This window comes from Acromyrmex echinatior, chromosome 7, assembly GCF_024713525.1.
Source record: "Acromyrmex echinatior isolate Ae372 chromosome 7, ASM2471352v2, whole genome shotgun sequence".
Taxonomy (NCBI): domain Eukaryota; kingdom Metazoa; phylum Arthropoda; class Insecta; order Hymenoptera; family Formicidae; genus Acromyrmex; species Acromyrmex echinatior.
Window position 1 is genome coordinate 5,874,247 of NC_141858.1, and position 18,230 is coordinate 5,892,476.

Genomic DNA, 18,230 nt, shown 5'->3' on the forward strand with positions numbered 1-18,230 from the left:
TTTATTCTGTTATAAGTCTTTGTGACACCTCGGTATCCTCCCATAGGTAAGCAATGCATTTCTCCGATTATCATAGATCAAAGATCTTTAGGTGGGTATTTCACTAGTCCATTGCATATAATTAATTTGATTGTTGAATCCACAAAAACTAATTGCAATGCTGTTTTGATATTGCTCCATGGTACATTGTGAATAATCGGTTTTAGCAATGCTTCAGCAATAGTCTCTAATTTTAATTCTTCAGTGACAAACCGTAAATCTTTTATTATGGCGGAAATCTGCGTGAAGGTCATCGTCGATCCCTCACGTTGCTCTTTGCTGATAAGCAAGGCTAAATGGTAGTATTTTTTGTATTTTACGACTTTGGCTTTTCCCAGAGCGAGATCTTCTAAGTGAGGGATCGTTTCTTTCAAACAGTTTTTGTGAACCTGAGTCCAACGGTCTCCCACTGGTGTCGACAAAATATGCAATACATATGTTATCCTTTCGCAAAAATAATAGCTCGCGAGAATCGAAAATATTATTTTTGATTATTTGGTCATTAACAATATTAGGCCCTGTTTTTCCTTTTAATTTTTGAATTTTATGTCCTTCTCAAATTCTTTTTTTTCTTGATTTTCCTCTTTATTGTCGCTTTCTGCATCGCCTTCTCCGTCCAATGAGTCATTTCTGTCTTGTATTCTTTCCGTCTCATTCTCTTGTTGCGGGAAATCTCTGGGCAGCTTATCCTGCTGGGCATCTTTATTTTTTTGCTGTTTGGCTTGGATTATGCATTTTATTATTTCAAGGAATATTGCGCGTTGTAGCCTTTTCCATAACTTGTGGTTCTTGTGCTGTCTCCTTTCGTAGAGATGCTGAATTCGTATCCTCTTCAGGTGGATGATCGTCTGGAAATAAGTCTTCAAGTGGTTCGTCATCAGTCAAATATAATTTAAAATCCTCGTCCTCATCGTCGTCCTCCTCATCTGATTCCTCTAGCAATTTAGAAATAGTTTCTGCATCTTTTGGATCATTAAGGTTCAAAGGCTTGTGATGATTAATTATATTGCAGTTCGCTTCTTCAAGGTCTACCGGATTTCGTGATAATGCATCGGCATTTACGTTAGTTTTACCTGCTTTATATGCCACGTCGTAATCGTATTCAGCTAATTTTAATCTCTATCGAAGTATTCGCATGATTGCGTCCTGTGCATTTTTAAACCAGAGAAGAGATTTGTGGTCCGTAACCAAAATAAATTTTCGTCTATATAGATAAGGTCTAAAATGCTTGACATAATACACTATGGCTAAAACTTCCTTCTCATAAGTGTCGTATTTTATTTCGTTTTCGGTTAGAGTTCGCGAAGCATATGCTATCAATCGATCTTTATTTATTTTCCCTTGTGATAAAATGCCCCCAATCGCTATTCCGGAAGCATCAATAGTTAATATAAAAAGTTTGGAAAAGTCGGGATATTGTAAGACAGGTTCTTCGCACAATTTCTCCTTTAATGCTTGGAAGGAGTCTTCTTCTTCTTCCTATCTATTATCCATTCAAATTTAGTGTCATTTTTTAACAAATGGGTGAGGGGTTTGATTAATTTTGAAAAATTTGGTATAAATCTTCGGTAATATCCGGCTAATCCAAGAAATTGTTTGATATTTTTCGGCGTTTTGGGCCTTGGAAATTGCCTTACAGCTTTTAATTTCTTCGGATCGGATTTAACTCCATCCTTACTAATTACATGCCCCAAATAAGTGACTTCAGTTTTCAAGAATTCGCATTATCAGGCAGTAATTTTAAATCAGCTTTGCGCAATCGTTCTATCAACAAATTATACTTTCTCTCGTGTTCTTCTAGTGAAGCAGCGTAGATGACAATGTTATCCATATATACAAATAACTCTTCGCCTTGCAATCCTGATAATACTATTATAAATCCATTAATCGTTGAAAAGTAGCGGGCGCATTCTTTAATCCGAAAGGCATTCGATCAAATTCGTAATGACCAAAAGGAATTGTAAATGCAGTTTTGTGGCTGTCAACAGGATCCATCCTTATTTGATGAAATCCGGATGCTAAGTCGCATACTGAGAAATATTGGACTCCGCTTAATTGATCCAGAATATCGATAATGTTAGATAAGGGGTATGCCCCGACAGTTTTTTCGTTTAAGGCTCGGAAATCTAATACCATTCTTCATCGTTTGTTTCCCTTTGTGTCCTCTTTTTTGGGATTCATATAGGTGTATTATATGGTGAAGGTTTTACGATGCCTCCTTCTAATAGTTCTTCTATCTGTCTATTTATTTCTTCTTTATGAATTTGCGGGAATCTGTATTGTCGCGTATTTATAGGTCGATCATCTGTTGTAGATATTTGGTGTTGTAATATATTTGTTGCTGACAACTTCTCTCCGGGGATGTGAAATCTGTCCTGGCTGTCAGTTATAAGTTTCATTACACTTGTTTTTTTCTGGAAACTCAAATGTTCAGTTCTTTCCTTATGTTTTGACTTACGTTTGCGCATTTGACTGCGCTATTACTTCTTGAGATTGATTTTGTGTAGACGCCAGGATTTTTGAAGATGGTTTATTTTTCTTTGAATTACGAACATTTATATGAGGATTACATGATTGCATTCTTTTTGGAAATTCATCGATAGTAATATAAGAGGAATCATTTTGATGATTATCATTTTTTGGGAATTCCAACCCTTGGTAATTTAATTTTTCCTAAGTGGAGCTCTTTTCCTTTGGCTCCTTTTGATAGAATTGAGTCGCATTGCATAGCGAGGTTTGGTTATTTATCTCCTTGCAATCGACAAGAGTAGAATTTAACAGTTGTGTATGTGTGTATGTTGCGTATAATGCGATTCTTATTCCTAATGCTTTCCTAATGCTGAGTTAAATAATTAATCGGTACTAATTAATAATAATAAACCGATAGAATAGTTCGAAAATCGTTCTTCGTAAATTATTCTTGTGGTATCGACTCGAGTATCGATCAAGTGCGTGAGTAAATCAGTGATGAAAGTGTTACAGTTCTTCAGATACTATTTTTAAAAGAAAAACAAACCTTGGTTCATTCCTGATCTGGTTCATTCCCGATGCGCCTATATACATCTGGATATGGTCTGGGTATGGGTTTGACATACCCGCGGATTTGAATTCCTGCTGCATTGCAAACATCCTGAGGTCCTGGCTCCTCAGGGATCCTGCTTTGCAAAGAGAATCTGGGAGCAGAGGCCGGGCGTCCAGGACCTAAATTCCTGGATGACGATCTCTATAAAAGCTCCTTTATCCCCCGGCAATGGTGCATGGCTGGGGACGGACGGCTGATGGATGAATCAGTCAATCATCAACGGCTATGTGGAAATCTCTCCGCATGTATATATGTATATATGTATATATGTATATATGTTGATGTGGTAAATGTTAATTGTATGTTTTGTATGTAATAGTTGGTAGTGGTGTATTTTTGGACGCCCCGTTTGACGGTGTGGAGGTTCGACGACTCGCGCTGTACTGTGGAATCTCCAATTGATCGCTACCAATGGTACTCTTATGATACTCTTTATACTTTTTATTCATCATATTTTACGACAGAGCAGATTATTTATACGCTCAGGTATGGATTAGTTCTTTCTGAAATGAAAATTCTACTTTGCGGAAATTTTCCCTGTCCTTTAGCAATGCGTTTCTGTGTACGATATGGGAAGTGATATATGTCACTCGAGGTTTTTTTCCTTGCGGTGACTGTCTTTCGAGTAATCCTTTTCTTAGCCGACGGTGTGACCGTCCATCGTGCGGCAGGTCGCTCTGCGAGTCTCGGTAGGATCGGCCGGGGGTTGTCGGCAGATTTTCAGTTGTTTGTTGCTGCCGAACATATATGATTATAGAAATGTCAGGTACACGGCGGGAGCTCGGATCCCCGAGTGTCCCCGTTCCCGGTCAGTCGATCCCACATGATCCGCTCTGTCGGGGCTCCAGTGAGGAGCTGATTGTGAAGTTACCGACGGACTCCGCAATTGAACATGCTATCGTTGATAATCAGGCGAATAGGGATTAGGGAGTTGTTGAGACTCCGAATCGGACGGGGGATGTTCCGAAGTCAGAGCTTTCTGCACCGAGGGTTACCTTGACGAGGTTGAATTTCCAATCTGACAAGGAGGAGACTAATAAACAGGGACATATTCCTGGATGTGGGTGTACTCTCTCAAGGGTCGCCACCCATGCGACTGTGAGTCTCTTGGGTATTTCGCATGCTGGAAAGGGGAATCCAAAATTGTAGAAGATGTCATTAACCGAGGGAGACGCGTATTAGAGTAAAGGGAGATATTGTCAATTCTCCGGTGTCGGTCACGGACACAATTCGGATATTTACGACTGTGCCCAAAGAATATTGGTCCCAAAGGATCTATATGCATTGGTGCCGTTGCTGAGTTTGAGAGGAAGAATGTGCGGCTTCATAGTGAGTTAGTCGACATTAGAACAGATCGGGATTTTCTGATGGAGGAGGTTAGGTCCCTTCGTTGAGAAATGATGACGTTTTGTGCTCCTTCCTCGTGCGTAAGGGACCCTGTTATCCGGACCGGGGACATCCCACTTGCCGATGCGGAGGATCGTGATCACCGATCGCAGCGAGAAAATCGGTCTCCTGCTACTATATTGGAAGAGGGAAGACATCGCGTTATGCGTGAAGAGCTTCCGGCGAATGGACTATTTCTTAAAGGTGTATCGAGGCTTCTGGTAGACAAGCATGTTCCCAAACGCGTGGATAAAAGGGAGCGCATTGTTGCATCAATGGTGACTGAAGAGACAATGACTGAGCCTCAAACAAAGGATGCAACAGGAGACTGGCCGCCGGTCTCTGGTCCGGACAGGAAAGAGTCCTGGACGGAGGTAGTCAGTCGGTTTAGTAAAAGAAAGAGGAAGAGAAAGAAGCGCGCGGGAAGGGTTCTTTCTGGTGTCGTCACTCCTCTTAAATATTCTGTGATGAGTGCTGTTGCGGGCGTGCGGTATATAAATATTCAGCCTAGTGCGCAAGCGTATTCGGGCGCCTAGATCAGCAATGTGTTAATTAGCCGCGGCGAGGATGATCCATTTGATGAGATGATAGAACAAGGAATAAGATTGATCTTGCCGAGCTGGAAATCGCGGATACGAAAATACATAGGGTCTAGATGGAAATTTCGGGTGAGAGATCGGAGGAAAGGTCGACGTGCTTTCGAAGAGGCTGAGGACAGTCTTTCGCGAGCATGACAATCGGGTCTCCGTTGTCCGTTTAGTGCGAAGGACGGAGATCCGACTCTTAATGGAACAGTCGGTTCCCGATGTAGAGATGTGATTGACAAACTTTTGGAGGTCTCTCAGCGGAGTCAGAAGAGAGGATGTTAAGATAAAAACGTTGCGTCCTGGAAGGGGCGCAATGAATTCCGGGTGCAGTGTCCTCCGTTCTTGCGAAGAAACTTGCGAGAGAGAGGCGTATTCGGCTGGGATGATCGTCTGCTAAAGTTCTTCTTCTGTCCAGTCGTCGTCTCTAGTTTCCGGTGCCTAGTGGTTGGTCAGGCCAATTCCCGGAGCGCGAAAGACAGGTCCTTCCTTTGTTTCAACTGGGATCAAGAAAAACATAGGGCCTTCGGATCCCTCTCATGAAGCATGGCCTTGCCGTGCGAGGGGGTTTCCCTCGAGCCGTTTCCCGTGACTGGAGCTTGTTGTCAGCGATGTTGGTCGCGGAGGCTACCGGCCAGGATGGCGGTGCGAGGAGTGTAACAGTGCCCCGTACGGACTTTTCCGTTAAATAATTTTAATAGGAGTTTTCTATATACTGAGTTCGGTACCCCATAGGGGGCAGGTCTCTTCGGAAAGTCGCTCCCAATGTGTCGGTAGGGGAAAGCGAACCTAACTATAAACACCCGATGGTACGGCACCATTAAGGGGAGCATAGCTCCCTGTCCGTGATGACGCGGGTGCTCTCGCAGGCGTGCTGCCGCGTTGGTGGGTGCTCTCGGCGGTGCGGCGTGGCACATGCCACGGGGAGTGAGGGCGGCTCGCCGTCCTCAGAGATATGTGCCGACCCCGCTCGGCTTGCCGGGTGAGTACGTTGTAGGATGTGGGGTGATGGGGGACCGCGCGGACATATTCCGCGGCAAGGCTGTCATTCCCTATTCTTGATGGATGGGCCATAGAGCCACTTCGAAGTATTCCGAGGTAGAATCTATGGTCTGGGCCACCCTCGAGCCACTCCGACGTAATCGAAGGTCTGGCAGCAGGAGGAGATAACCTAGTGTTTCCGACGGCCCTTTTAAAGTTACCCTTCTAAAGCGGGAAAGGTGTTTGTTCGCAGTGGGACTTAAACTCCTCACAGTGGATATGCTGATCGCTATGGCGGCTAGGGTGCGGAGGGGACGTCACTTCCAAGACCCAAACTGTCCGGAGGTGGAGCCCCTGGATGGCGCCACCTCCAGTGGCACTTCCATAGTCGGAGGTGGGGGACCCCTGAAAGCCGTGGGAGTGAAACTTGCTCTGCCCACGATGAGTAAGGGGTCGGAGTTCAATGCCTATCCCATGGTCCGAGATATATGCCAACCCCCCGGGGGAACTCAGGGTCTTTTTTCTAGGTCATGTTTCAGAAGAGGGGTGAGGGCATACTGGCAAGCTGCTGCGGAATAGTAGGATGAAACCATAAATGGATCTTAACATTAATAATTTGAAGTATGTCTCTTCAGCATCACCGCTGAGAGAGGAGGAGGAGCGTCGAAGAGAAGAGTCTGTTTATCCTTCGGTAAGGAAGGAGGAAGTGAAGGGTAGGTGTCCGGTCTTGGCTAGCGTCTGGCTTTCTCTTCCAAGAGGGAAGAATACAGACCGGGCTCTGTTTTACAAAGGCGGCTACTCCGACTACTCGGAGTCAGACACGAGCGATTCCATGTGTGAGTCGAACCGCCCAAGCGGGAAGACACCCAGACCAGATTTAAGCCTGAGGGCCATCTCGACCTTTCAAATTGCTGGCCTATATGTCAATACAGGTAGTTGTCTATCATACAGCCAAGTGCTGTGCGATAGTAGTGGCAAGACGGTCATGCATTTGAAGGGAGGATAGCGTGGGCTCAGGTTCTGCCGTAAGTAGTGGGTGGACCCCCGGATAAACTGGATGCGTCCAGCTTGAGAGAGCTCCGTCCCCGCGGCCTCCCATATAGGGAGGACGAATGCAATGAATTATGGTTTGAGAGCTCGGATGAATATTACGAGTCGTTCTTCTCGAGGGGGAACTTTGACGGAGACCTCTAGAGATTGGGAATAGTCTCTGCCTTCTGAGGAATACATTCACCTATTTTCTGAGGAATACACTCACTTATTTGTCGACGCGGGTGATCACGTGCCAGTCAGCGCGCTGCTGGACGATATTGGGGAGAAGGGTGTCATACGCCTGAGCGGTGGGGGAAGAATAACGGCGATAATTGGCTCAAGCGAGTAGCTCGAACCTACTGGTGTTGACCAGAGCTGCGCTGGTTCTTGCGTGGATCTCGCTGGCTGATTTGCTAGCATGGGATCGGGCCGAGTCGTATAGATGGCTCAAATCGGTTCAATTCCGTGGCATTGAGCCGGATCCCCGCCCATGATAGGAGCTAAGCGGGATGAAGTGCGACTTGGGGTTATCGATAGATGGCAAATCCATCTTGCGGGCTCCCAGTTCGCGCACAATCAGATTGTCCACCTTCTCCTGCCGGAGTGGATTGGCAGGAGGGGGAAGTAGTCAGTTTCTGTATGGCACAGGTGTTCATCGAGCACGGCTAGTTAGTGTTTCAGGGAATATCTGTGCCGTATTGGAAAAGAGCACCATGCGGTGTCACCACTGACTGTAACTAGAGGGATCTTCACTACGATAAAAGAAGTGGAGATTCCGAAAAATTTTAATCAGTAACGTGACATTTTCGAATACCAAAAATATACATGATGGGGATGAAAGAAACTGAGATATGTGACTGTCGATGACTCACGAATCCGGGATGAGTCATAAGATATTTGTAAAACTGAATATTTGAGACGGGTCTTAAGGGTAGATAAAAAAAGGACTAAAAACGATAGGAGAAAGCAAATAAGAAAAGTAGCAGGAAACAAGTTTTATCAGGAATGTTTAGGAATAAAAGTTGTAGAAAAGCCTTATGTTAAAATCGTGACATTAACAAAAGTGACATGGCACGTAACATCTTCCCCTTTAAATTGAAGATCCTTTTAGATTTAACAAAATTTATGTTCTTATAATCTAAGAAAACTTAAATGATATGACAATATAAAAATTTAACTTAATGATATGAATACACAATGTTTTAGGATTAATATTATACATAGAGAAAATTTAAATTGAATCAAATTGGACTTAAATTAAAAATAAATAAACAATAAATAACAAAGGGCTACAAGCTTGTTAGAGTTTAATTGAACTGTGTTGGCCATAGGAAGTGAAGGAAATCAGACAGTTATTCTAGAAGGAAATATATTTATTGCTACCGTTATCACATGCGCTCACATTCGCTAGGTTCTTTAGAATGCTGCTACTCGCTAAAAACAGGGCAGCCAACTTGGCTCACTGGCGTGGCATCGCTATCGCTTCGATCACTATCTTTTGATATAATAGTATAACTATATCGAACACGCAGAATGATCGCTACACTTCTTGTAAAACTAAGTAAAACTAAATAAAATCAGATTTTTATATATTTCAAATTCTTAGAACATTTTGATCTTATTATTAGGTCATCCTCAGTGTAAAGAAATTAAACGCAAATTTGACAAAATTAATATAACAATTAAAATTATACAATTTATAGTTACGTAAAAAGTTGATAGTATTTATTCTATCTATCTTCCGCATAATACAATGATTTTCGTTCTGGTAGTATTATCGGTTATATTCTTCCATTATAACAATCGCAATAAGTTCATAATGATAAAAATATTGAACATGTTGAGTCATTAATTGAAATGCAGCATACATTCTCAACTGCGATTGATATAATCAGTAATTGAAACAATGAGTCAATTTAGCAAGAAGCAAATGATAAATATCAGAGATAAAAATTGAAACCAGTTCAGTCAAATTGCTTGTATTATATTATTACTTAAATTAATAATCTTAACACTAATAATGTTAATAATACTATTCTTAATGATAAATATATGGATTTCTATACTACAATTGGGTGTTGAGTTACTTTATATGTAGAGAAGATCGGGCTAATAGACTCATTTTTCAATTTCGAATTTTTACAAACAAAATTAAGAGATTTATCGAAAAAATGAATTCTACACCAGTTACTACATACATGTGATTACCTAATAATATTTTAATAATAACTAATAACTAATATGAAAAAAGTATTTTCCTAATGCATTCCATCTAATTCAACTAGCTCCGGGACCGAGGTAATTCGATTAAGATTATTAAAATAAAGATTAATGTATTTTAAGCTACATCTTTGGCTACACATTAATAAAACTTTTATAAAAATATATTTTAAACACAAATATTCTTCGCAGGGCAAACAATATTTCTTTTTGCAAAATTTGTTCATTTCGTGCAAAAACACGTCGAATAAACCTAGTTTTCGAGATTGGACATGAGAGAATTAAACTTATAACATTTATCACTGAGGAAAATCTCTTTAAGGAAATTTGAATAAGTTAAGAGTCGTCACTGACGAGTCATACATGAATGAGTCATACAGTTCCATGCTGTAGTTAGTCTACTATTCCCATCCGTTCATTTTTTAAAAACAATAACAATATACGATAATAGAGACACATAAACAAAAAAAATCTGTTGGATTTTATTAAGTAAGAACTACATTTATTATCTAAGTAGGAATTAAATATCTCAGACAATCATATACGATAGTAAAACAAAAACTTTAATAATAAAAATATTTACTTAGGTATACGATTTTTTAAAATTGTGGCATAACTTCTATCATAGATGTGTTCGCAACAAGATATTACAGCAGACTTAGCGGCAATCGCTGCTGCATGCTCAGACATGTTTATGCATGTCTCGCGTGTTTTGTTTTTAATGTAGCCTCGATTATTTTACTTACTCCTATGTTCAACTGACTCCGGTCTTCCCTACTCAACAGTACTATACTAAATTTGTAAGTCGGTTATTACGTGAACGAGAGCGCCGTATTTCGCTACTTCTTTCGAGTCGTTGAATTTGATAATTTTGTGGAAGTTCGATAGTTTCCGTAGGTATCGCAGCGAAAGTAACTATTATACTTGTTATGGGTCATTTAATGGACGTGAATTATATGAGTTTTAGCATTATTATTAAAACATTTATAAAAATATTGAACACATCCCTCTTTTGATACACAGCACAACATAAGAATATTAATATATTACTTACACTGTTAAAAATGTTATGAAATTTCATGAACTTTTAATATACAATGATAAATGATATTTAAATCACTCGTAAAATGATATTTAATATTCATGTTAAATTAAATTTAAGTAAATTAAAGTATATAAGTGTATTGAAATTTAATATACTTTTAATATACGAGAGATAAATAATATTTCAATTCACTGTAAATTAAACAAATTTTAATATACATGTGTTCATTAAATTTTGGTGCTTTCCGTCAAGGACAAAGTCGCTGCGGTTGCGCGACAAGCCATCAATTATTTTTACTGCTACTAGATTACTCTGACACGCGCTGACCCGCGCTCATATCGTGTTGCGGTACTGCCTATCGAGGTTATGTGGAAAGTTTTTGCCGAAATCGCCGTTATTTCATCAGCGTCATTAAATAATAGATAGATTGTGGAAAGTGCAAGAGACCGACGAGTACATCGTTTGAAATAGCGAAAGAACTGCAAGGTGAATTCTCAGCTAGTAATATCTCGCCGTCGCCATCGTCATCGCCAGCATTCCATCGAGATAACGCTATTATGCGAATTCGTGTGATTTGCATATTTCGGGAAGTATAAGAATGTAAGTATATTAATGTAAGTATAATGCTGATTCTATAATGAGAAAGAAATTTTGTAAATCTTATCGATAAATCGCACGGTGAAGATAGCCAATAGCCATGTTTCCGAGTGTCCCCGTGTATCACATCTTATCCTTATTTAACATTAGATGAACAACAAAGATAAAATAATACACACTCGGGTAATGTTTCCGAATGTAGCCTTATTGTACAACTAAGGTACTTTTCCATTGACAAATGAAAGAGAGAAAGAGAGAAGTTTATATATATACACAACCTCTCTCTTTCTCTCCTTCGACGACGCGACGCGTGACGCGTTCAGTGGAAACATCTCAAGACTAGCTAAATTCGATTTTATTTTCCTTAATTTCCATTAGTCGAGCTAAATGACTTGTTGTACATAATTAACAACTTGTAGATGCGAAAAATCATCACCTATTTAGATTAAGACTGGTTAAGACTTACTATTTCCGATTATCGTCTCATTGTAGAATTAGCTTAACACATTACACGAAAGTATTATACATATTTGTAATTTGAATCAGTAACTTAGCTGACACTGCGATATGCATAAAATAAATACACTTTTAACCATGTATGCAGAAAATCGACAAAGATCTATCACGAAATCATTAAAGTGTAAATAAAATTTTGTTGGTGAGTTTTGTATTTAGTGTTGAATTAATAAAATAATCACCTCACTGGTTCATATCCAAGTATTTTCTTGATTTTCATTGAAATGTGTACTGTAAATTACATAATAAATAATTTATTATAAAATATTGTATAAAAGAATTATATTAATATGAATTCAACATCACGTACTCATCCTATCGGAATATGATTATATTTTGATATTTTCATTTTATGGTAGATGTTCGTCTAATTTTGTATTCGTGATAAGAATATTTTATTTCAATCACTTTTACCAATTTACATATTTTAAACTAAATAATTTATTAGGTGTTGGAATTAATTCGTAGCGTTTTTTAATGAAAGAATGTTATTTATTTCACATGAGCATTAAAAAATACATTAATGAAAGTACTTCCCATCACTTGTAAAACGCTACGAATTAATTCCAACACCTAATATAATAAAACTTCTATTATATATATTACAATAAAAATGAAGAAAATCAGAAAAAATGAGGTTGACATCGTGAATTATCTGGAATAAAGGACAATATCAATTGAAATCAAAATACTACGTACATATTGTGGATTGTGGATATTGTCTATTAATATTATAAGTATATGGGAAAGCACATACTTGTAATTAGAATTATTGAACCTAATTGTTTCATTTGTTGAATTATTATTCATTATGCTACAGCACATAAAAGATTTCACATTGACTGTCTGTATATACAGTTGAAAGTTTAGATTCCTGAATTTCTTATCCAGTAAACGAAAATGGATCGAAATGGATTGTAAAGTTTAATTCATTTCAATTCGAATTTGTAATGAATATTACGGATTTTTTTTATTAGTGTTTCTTTAAAGAATGAATGACATTTTTATTTAATATTTCTCTCGTATATAACTTCATTGTTTTATTATAATTTATACTGAAGATGATCTAATCAAGATCGAAACGTTTATATAATTTTTTCTTGTAATTAATAAATTTGTTATTTTCGCTACTAAGACCTTAGTGGTGTATGCCCTTTAAACATATTATTTTTATATTCTTAAGTTTTTAACAGCACAATAAAATACAATTTTTTCCTTTCCTTATGTAATTTTTAAATTTTTTACATTATTATAATACAATTTTTTAATTGAGAAATATTGATATGGTGCGATTTAAGCAACGAATTTCCTACTGAAAAAATCCTTATTTTAAACGTTATAGTAGCGCAAAAAAATTATGAAAAATTACATAAGAAAGAGAAAAGAGTGCAGTTTATTATAAAAAACTTAAGAATATTTTTCATAATTTCTGAGTTATGAGCTTTTAAGTAAAAAGTGATGCGATTTCGGCAACCTTACCCTATCATGAGTATTAGAAAGTTTTTTTTTATTGCAATCCATACAATCCATTTCCATTTACTGGAATATAGCCTACAATGCATGGAACAAATACACTTCTAACCATATGCAAAGAATTGACAAAGATGTTTTATGAAATAACTGTGGTGTCAATAAAATTATTTCGTCGGGAAATTTTATTTTTAGTATTAAATTGTAGTAATTAGGACCACAAATATATGAATACACAACAAGAAGAGAAAAAAAGCTCTTGACGATTGAAGTTGGATCTATAATACTTAAATAATTTTATATATGAAATTATATAAACATATAAAGATCTAGCTTCGACCGTTAAAGGCTTACTTTCTCTTCTTTTCAATTATAGTAAAATAACTGTCTATCCTAATCAAGTGTTTCCTTGAATTTCTTCGATTTTCGTGCGATATGTATAAAGTTTTAGAAATTTAGAAGTAATTTATCATAGATAAGAAATAAATTGTATTTATGATCATTAAATTATTAACATGCTTTACAGATAAAAATGTTTTATTGTCAATTTTGTTCATTTGAAACGGTATATATGCAAAAAAGAATTCGGTAATTTTTCTAAAGCATTTATAATTTCATATTAAAAAAAAAGATCAAATCGTATGTTCATATCCACAATGCGAAAATAAATACGCAGTTATATCTTCCTTTACTGGTCATACAGTAAGTCAAGTAAGAGCGTGGTCGACCAGCGTAGTGCACCATTTCATGTTATTAGCCTTGAGATAGGTTCAAATAGTTTCGTACGATATATCTAAACCTTTCTGCTTTAATTTTGCTTGCCCTTGACGCAGTGTTAAGCCAGGATTTCGCGAAAACAGATTCACTATTTTTTTATCGTCTTTTTTGACATTGCTTTGCATGTCGAGCCACGTTCTGGTAAATCATCGACATTTTTTGCCACATTATATCGCTTCTATACCCACTTCTATACGAATGATTTCGACTTTTTCATAGATTTAGCAGCCACTAATTGTGAAATTTTTGGATGAGTGCAGAGGAACACAGCTTCATAGCGTGATGCGTATTTAGTACTCATGGCGCTTAATGTGATTCTCTTAAGAAAGTTCAATGACAACTGAATCTTCTTTGATAGTGCATCAAGGACAAAGGTATCCTCTGGATTTATGATAGATTTAGAACGATATCTTTTATTAGCTTTGAGTAAGGCCGACCACGATCTTACTTGACTTACTGTATGTCAAAAATGCACAGGAACTACGGTTATAACACGGACAATGTTCGAGAAAGTCATGACAACGATGATGCTACAGAATCTACTTCTAAATTCTTTGAGCCATTGAATGAAATAAATAGATCAGTAGTCCTACCTAATAATTGTCGTGAGCTGGCATTAGAAGTAAATGCTCAATTAAATATCAATTCAATAGAATTGATGAAAGATGTGGATAACAAAATTTCATATAATACTGTTGAATCAAATCTGTTTGTTGAAAATGTTGCGCAGTTTTATTTGAAACTGGAATGTCAATACTTACTTCCTGCAGTGACTATTCAATATATAACAAGTAAAGTAAGTAAAATGCACGAAGAAACGCAAGAAATTATTACAAAAAATTTAACGGCTTGCAATAGAAGGCATGTCACAGCAGCAAATAGCTAGTATTTTAAAAGAACTTTTAACTCTGATCTTATAATAAAAACTAATGAAATACTTGCCAATTTTAAAAGAAATTTTAAAAGAAAGAAATTCTATAAAAGTAAGTTTCATTATGTTAATCCTGTTCAAGTTATAATTGATCAATAGGTAGAAAAAAAACATTTTTTGCTTACGTACCTATAATAGAAACATTAAAAAGATTTTTTACAGATAAAGCTCTTCGAAACGAACTTGGACATAAAGAACCTCGTAAAAAAAACATTCTAGAAGATTTTATGGATGGGAATGTTTTCAAGAATAATAAATTTTTCCAAGAAAATCCAGATGCTTTGCGAATCATATTGTACCAAGATGCATTCGAAATTGTAAATCCAATAGGAGCTGAAAAAAAAAACATAAATTACTGGCCATTTACATGAGTCTCGAAAATGTTTCTCATTATCTACGATGTCATATTAATTCCATTAAACCTGTTGCCCTTTGCAAAAAAATCAGACTTTGAGCATGAAAAGTTTAAGTTTAATATAAGTATAATATTATAGTTAATAATTTAGTTTTTTTTGGTAAAGTAATGACGGATTTAAAAAAAATAGAGCAGGAAAGAGTAGAAATTGAAGAAAAATTAATAAAAGGCTCTCTTGTTTTCATTACTAGTGATAATCTTGGAAGCCATGAATTAGGTGGATTTATTGCAAATTTTAATACTCCTGAATATTTGTGCAAATATTGTTTGATAACGAGAAACGAATTTTACCGGGAGGACGGTGCATATAAAACATATATTCCCAGGATTATCGAATCATATAATGATACCGTAAATCTGATTCATAAGAATAATAACTGTCAGGGAAATTCAATTTCATTTTTAATAAATTACAATATTTTCATGTGTGCGCCTCAGGATTGCCTCCTTGCATTGGACAATTTATTCGAAGGTGTTGTAGCCTTCGATTTAAAGTTACATTGATTATTTTATTTTTTAAAAATGGTTTACATTAATTGAATTAAATGCTCTGATTGATAAATTCCATTATTCAATAGAAGATCGGAAAGATAAGCCTTGTGTATTATCAGCTACAAGTAAACGAATTATTGGAGGAGCTTGCCAAATCTGAACATTTTTATGGATTTTCCCTCTACTAACTCATGATAAAATTAAGGTCATTCATGATGAAGTGTGGCTTTGTTTTCTTTTACTGACAGAAATTGTGTGTTCACCGACAATTCACAAGTTGTGTTTGTCTTATCTTGACCGAATAATTTCGCAATACCTTTCTACGAGGCAACGGTTATTTTCTGATATTAATCTCGACCAAAACATCACCTTTCTCACTACTGCAAATTAATTTTAGAATTTGGTCCTTTAATAAAAGTTTGGACCATAAGATGCCTTCGAGAGCAAACATCGATTTTTTTAAAAGGGCCATTCGAACTCTTCTTAATTTTATTAATGTAGTGAAATCCTTGAGTGAAAAACACGAACTTTTTCAAAGTCTAGTACGATTGGAAGCTGACAGTAGACTTGAATCAAAAGTATTCGAACTTAGTCATTTTAACATCGATATGTATCAGGAAGATATTAAAGTTGCCTAAGAAAAATTAATTTACCTGATGACAATGCCAGAGTTAATTTGAAAGGTACAGAATACAGAAAAGGGCATACTCTAGTATCAAGATGGTTATCAGGAGAACATTACTATAGGAAGAATTTGTTTCTTTGCTCCATCGAAAATGATGTTTATGCTGTATTTGAAGTGATAGAGAGTTCTTTTATACCATTCCTTCGAGCTTATGAGCTCGGACGAATAATTGGTTACGATTGCCTTTCCTTGCATGAGATCATGAATTTCAAACCAATGCACATATACAATTTAGGAAATATGCTATGTGTTAAACCATGCTATGGATTTGTATCTCATTATTTCTAACCAAATATGCTAAACGCCTGCACATATTGCCTATTCTTTTTTCTTATTATATATTTCCTGCTTTTTCCAATATTACGTGTATTTTATAATGTATTTTATAATTATTACATTCATTATTACGTGTATGTAAACATTATGAATGGATATGTTATAAACAATACTTTTTCAGATTTCATGATGCCTTTATTTAAAATTGAGTCACTTAGTTCCAAAAGAGTAATAGTAAATGCCGTTAGTATTTCACAAATAACTGAAATTACCATTAAAAAATTTAATCTTCCTGCTGATGAAGTTCGTACGGTAAATTTATTATTTCAATTATTAATTTTATAAGATATTTTGAATAAGGTATTTTGAATAAGAGAAAGAACTGAGAACATTGACTCCAAATTCGAAATAAATCAGCTGAGCCATTTTCAAGATATGCCATTTTCATGACTCCTGTCACTTAGTGAAGTAATTGGTTGACGTCAACCATCATAACAGATTAATGTGAATATATGATAGATTAATGTGAATAAAAGTTTAATTAAAAAATGACTATATACATATATCTATATATGTACAGTTGAATTAAAATCTAATCTAATTAACTAAATAATTATCATATTGGAAGTACAAATTAGTTCGGTCCGTTTTCCAAAAGATGGTTCCGGCTGTGAATGGTTCATAGTAACAGCTGATTTTGGCGTTTTCAGAGAGGTTAGACATCTGCTAATAATATTCAGTTTATATCGCTTTGAGTTTCATACAAAAACCTTGATTTTTACTGTGTTTGAAATGTCGAATTTTGTGTTAACCAAGCAGCATTTGCGGGAGGTTCTAATTTTCTGCTTTAATTGGAAGAAAAGTGCAGCTCAAGTCCATCGAATACTTGTCGAAGTTTATGGTGACACTCCAACTGATAAATCATGTAGGGAATGGTTTCGACATTTCAAGGATGGAGATTTCAGCGTTGAAGACAAGCCTCGCTCTGGACAGCCAAAAAAATTCGAAGACAAAGAATTAGAGGCATTACTCGAAGAAGATCAGAGTCAAACGCAAGAGGAGTTTGCAGAATCATTGGGAATAACTCAACAAGCCGTTTCTGCACAATTGAGAGTCATGGGAATAATTCAAAAACAAGGAAATTGGGTGTCTTATGAATTGAAACCGAGAGACGTTGAAAGGCGATTTTTCTTGCGAACTGCTGATTCAAAGACAATAAAGAAAAAGTTTTTTGCATCGGATTGTGACTGGAGATGAGAAATGGATATTCTACGACAACCCCAGAAAGGAAGAAAAAATACTACGCTAAGCCCGGTCAATCGTTGCCATCGACCTCAACATCAACACCTCAACATCAAAGCCGAACATTCATGTTCGAAGATCATGCTCTGTATCTGGCGGGACCAAAAGGGTGTTGTTTACTATGAGCTGCTGAAACCTGGCGATTCCATTACGGGCGACCGGTATCGGCTACAATTGATTCGTTTGAGCCGTGCATTGCGAGAAAAACGGCCGGAATACGAGCAAAGACATGATAAAGTTATTTTTCTTCATGACAACGCTCGACCTCATGTCGCAAAAGTCGTAAAAAAATATTTGAAAACGCTCAAATGGGATGTTTTACCGCACTCGTATTCTCCGGACATTGCTCCTTCTGATTACTGGTTGTTCCGAAGGATGCAGCACATCACCGGTTCACTTC

General features: G+C 36.8%; 2 protein-coding genes and 1 pseudogene across 7 annotated transcripts in view; 2 read left to right on the forward strand and 1 right to left on the reverse strand.

Annotated features, from left to right (window-relative positions):
- LOC105144011 (uncharacterized) overlaps positions 1-18,230 on the reverse strand; it is a 488,432-nt gene that overhangs the window by 415,976 nt on the left and 54,226 nt on the right. The window lies entirely within an intron of this gene.
- Positions 1,760-14,948, forward strand: LOC147909068 (uncharacterized). Of its 3 annotated transcripts, none has more exons than XM_087408176.1 (3): positions 1,760-10,969; positions 13,949-14,103; positions 14,207-14,792. In XM_087408176.1, exons 2-3 carry the CDS (start codon positions 14,063-14,065, stop codon positions 14,613-14,615), a joined length of 450 nt encoding a protein of 149 aa, XP_087264302.1. In that variant the 5' UTR covers positions 1,760-10,969; positions 13,949-14,062; the 3' UTR covers positions 14,616-14,792. The 3 variants fall into 3 exon arrangements, with proteins under 3 accessions (XP_087264302.1, XP_087264303.1, XP_087264301.1); XM_087408177.1 differs by lacking the exon at positions 1,760-10,969 and adding an exon at positions 14,823-14,948 and having other exon boundaries at positions 12,145-14,103; positions 14,207-14,525; XM_087408175.1 differs by lacking the exon at positions 1,760-10,969 and having other exon boundaries at positions 12,145-14,103.
- Positions 15,596-16,280, forward strand: LOC147909069 (uncharacterized; annotated as a pseudogene).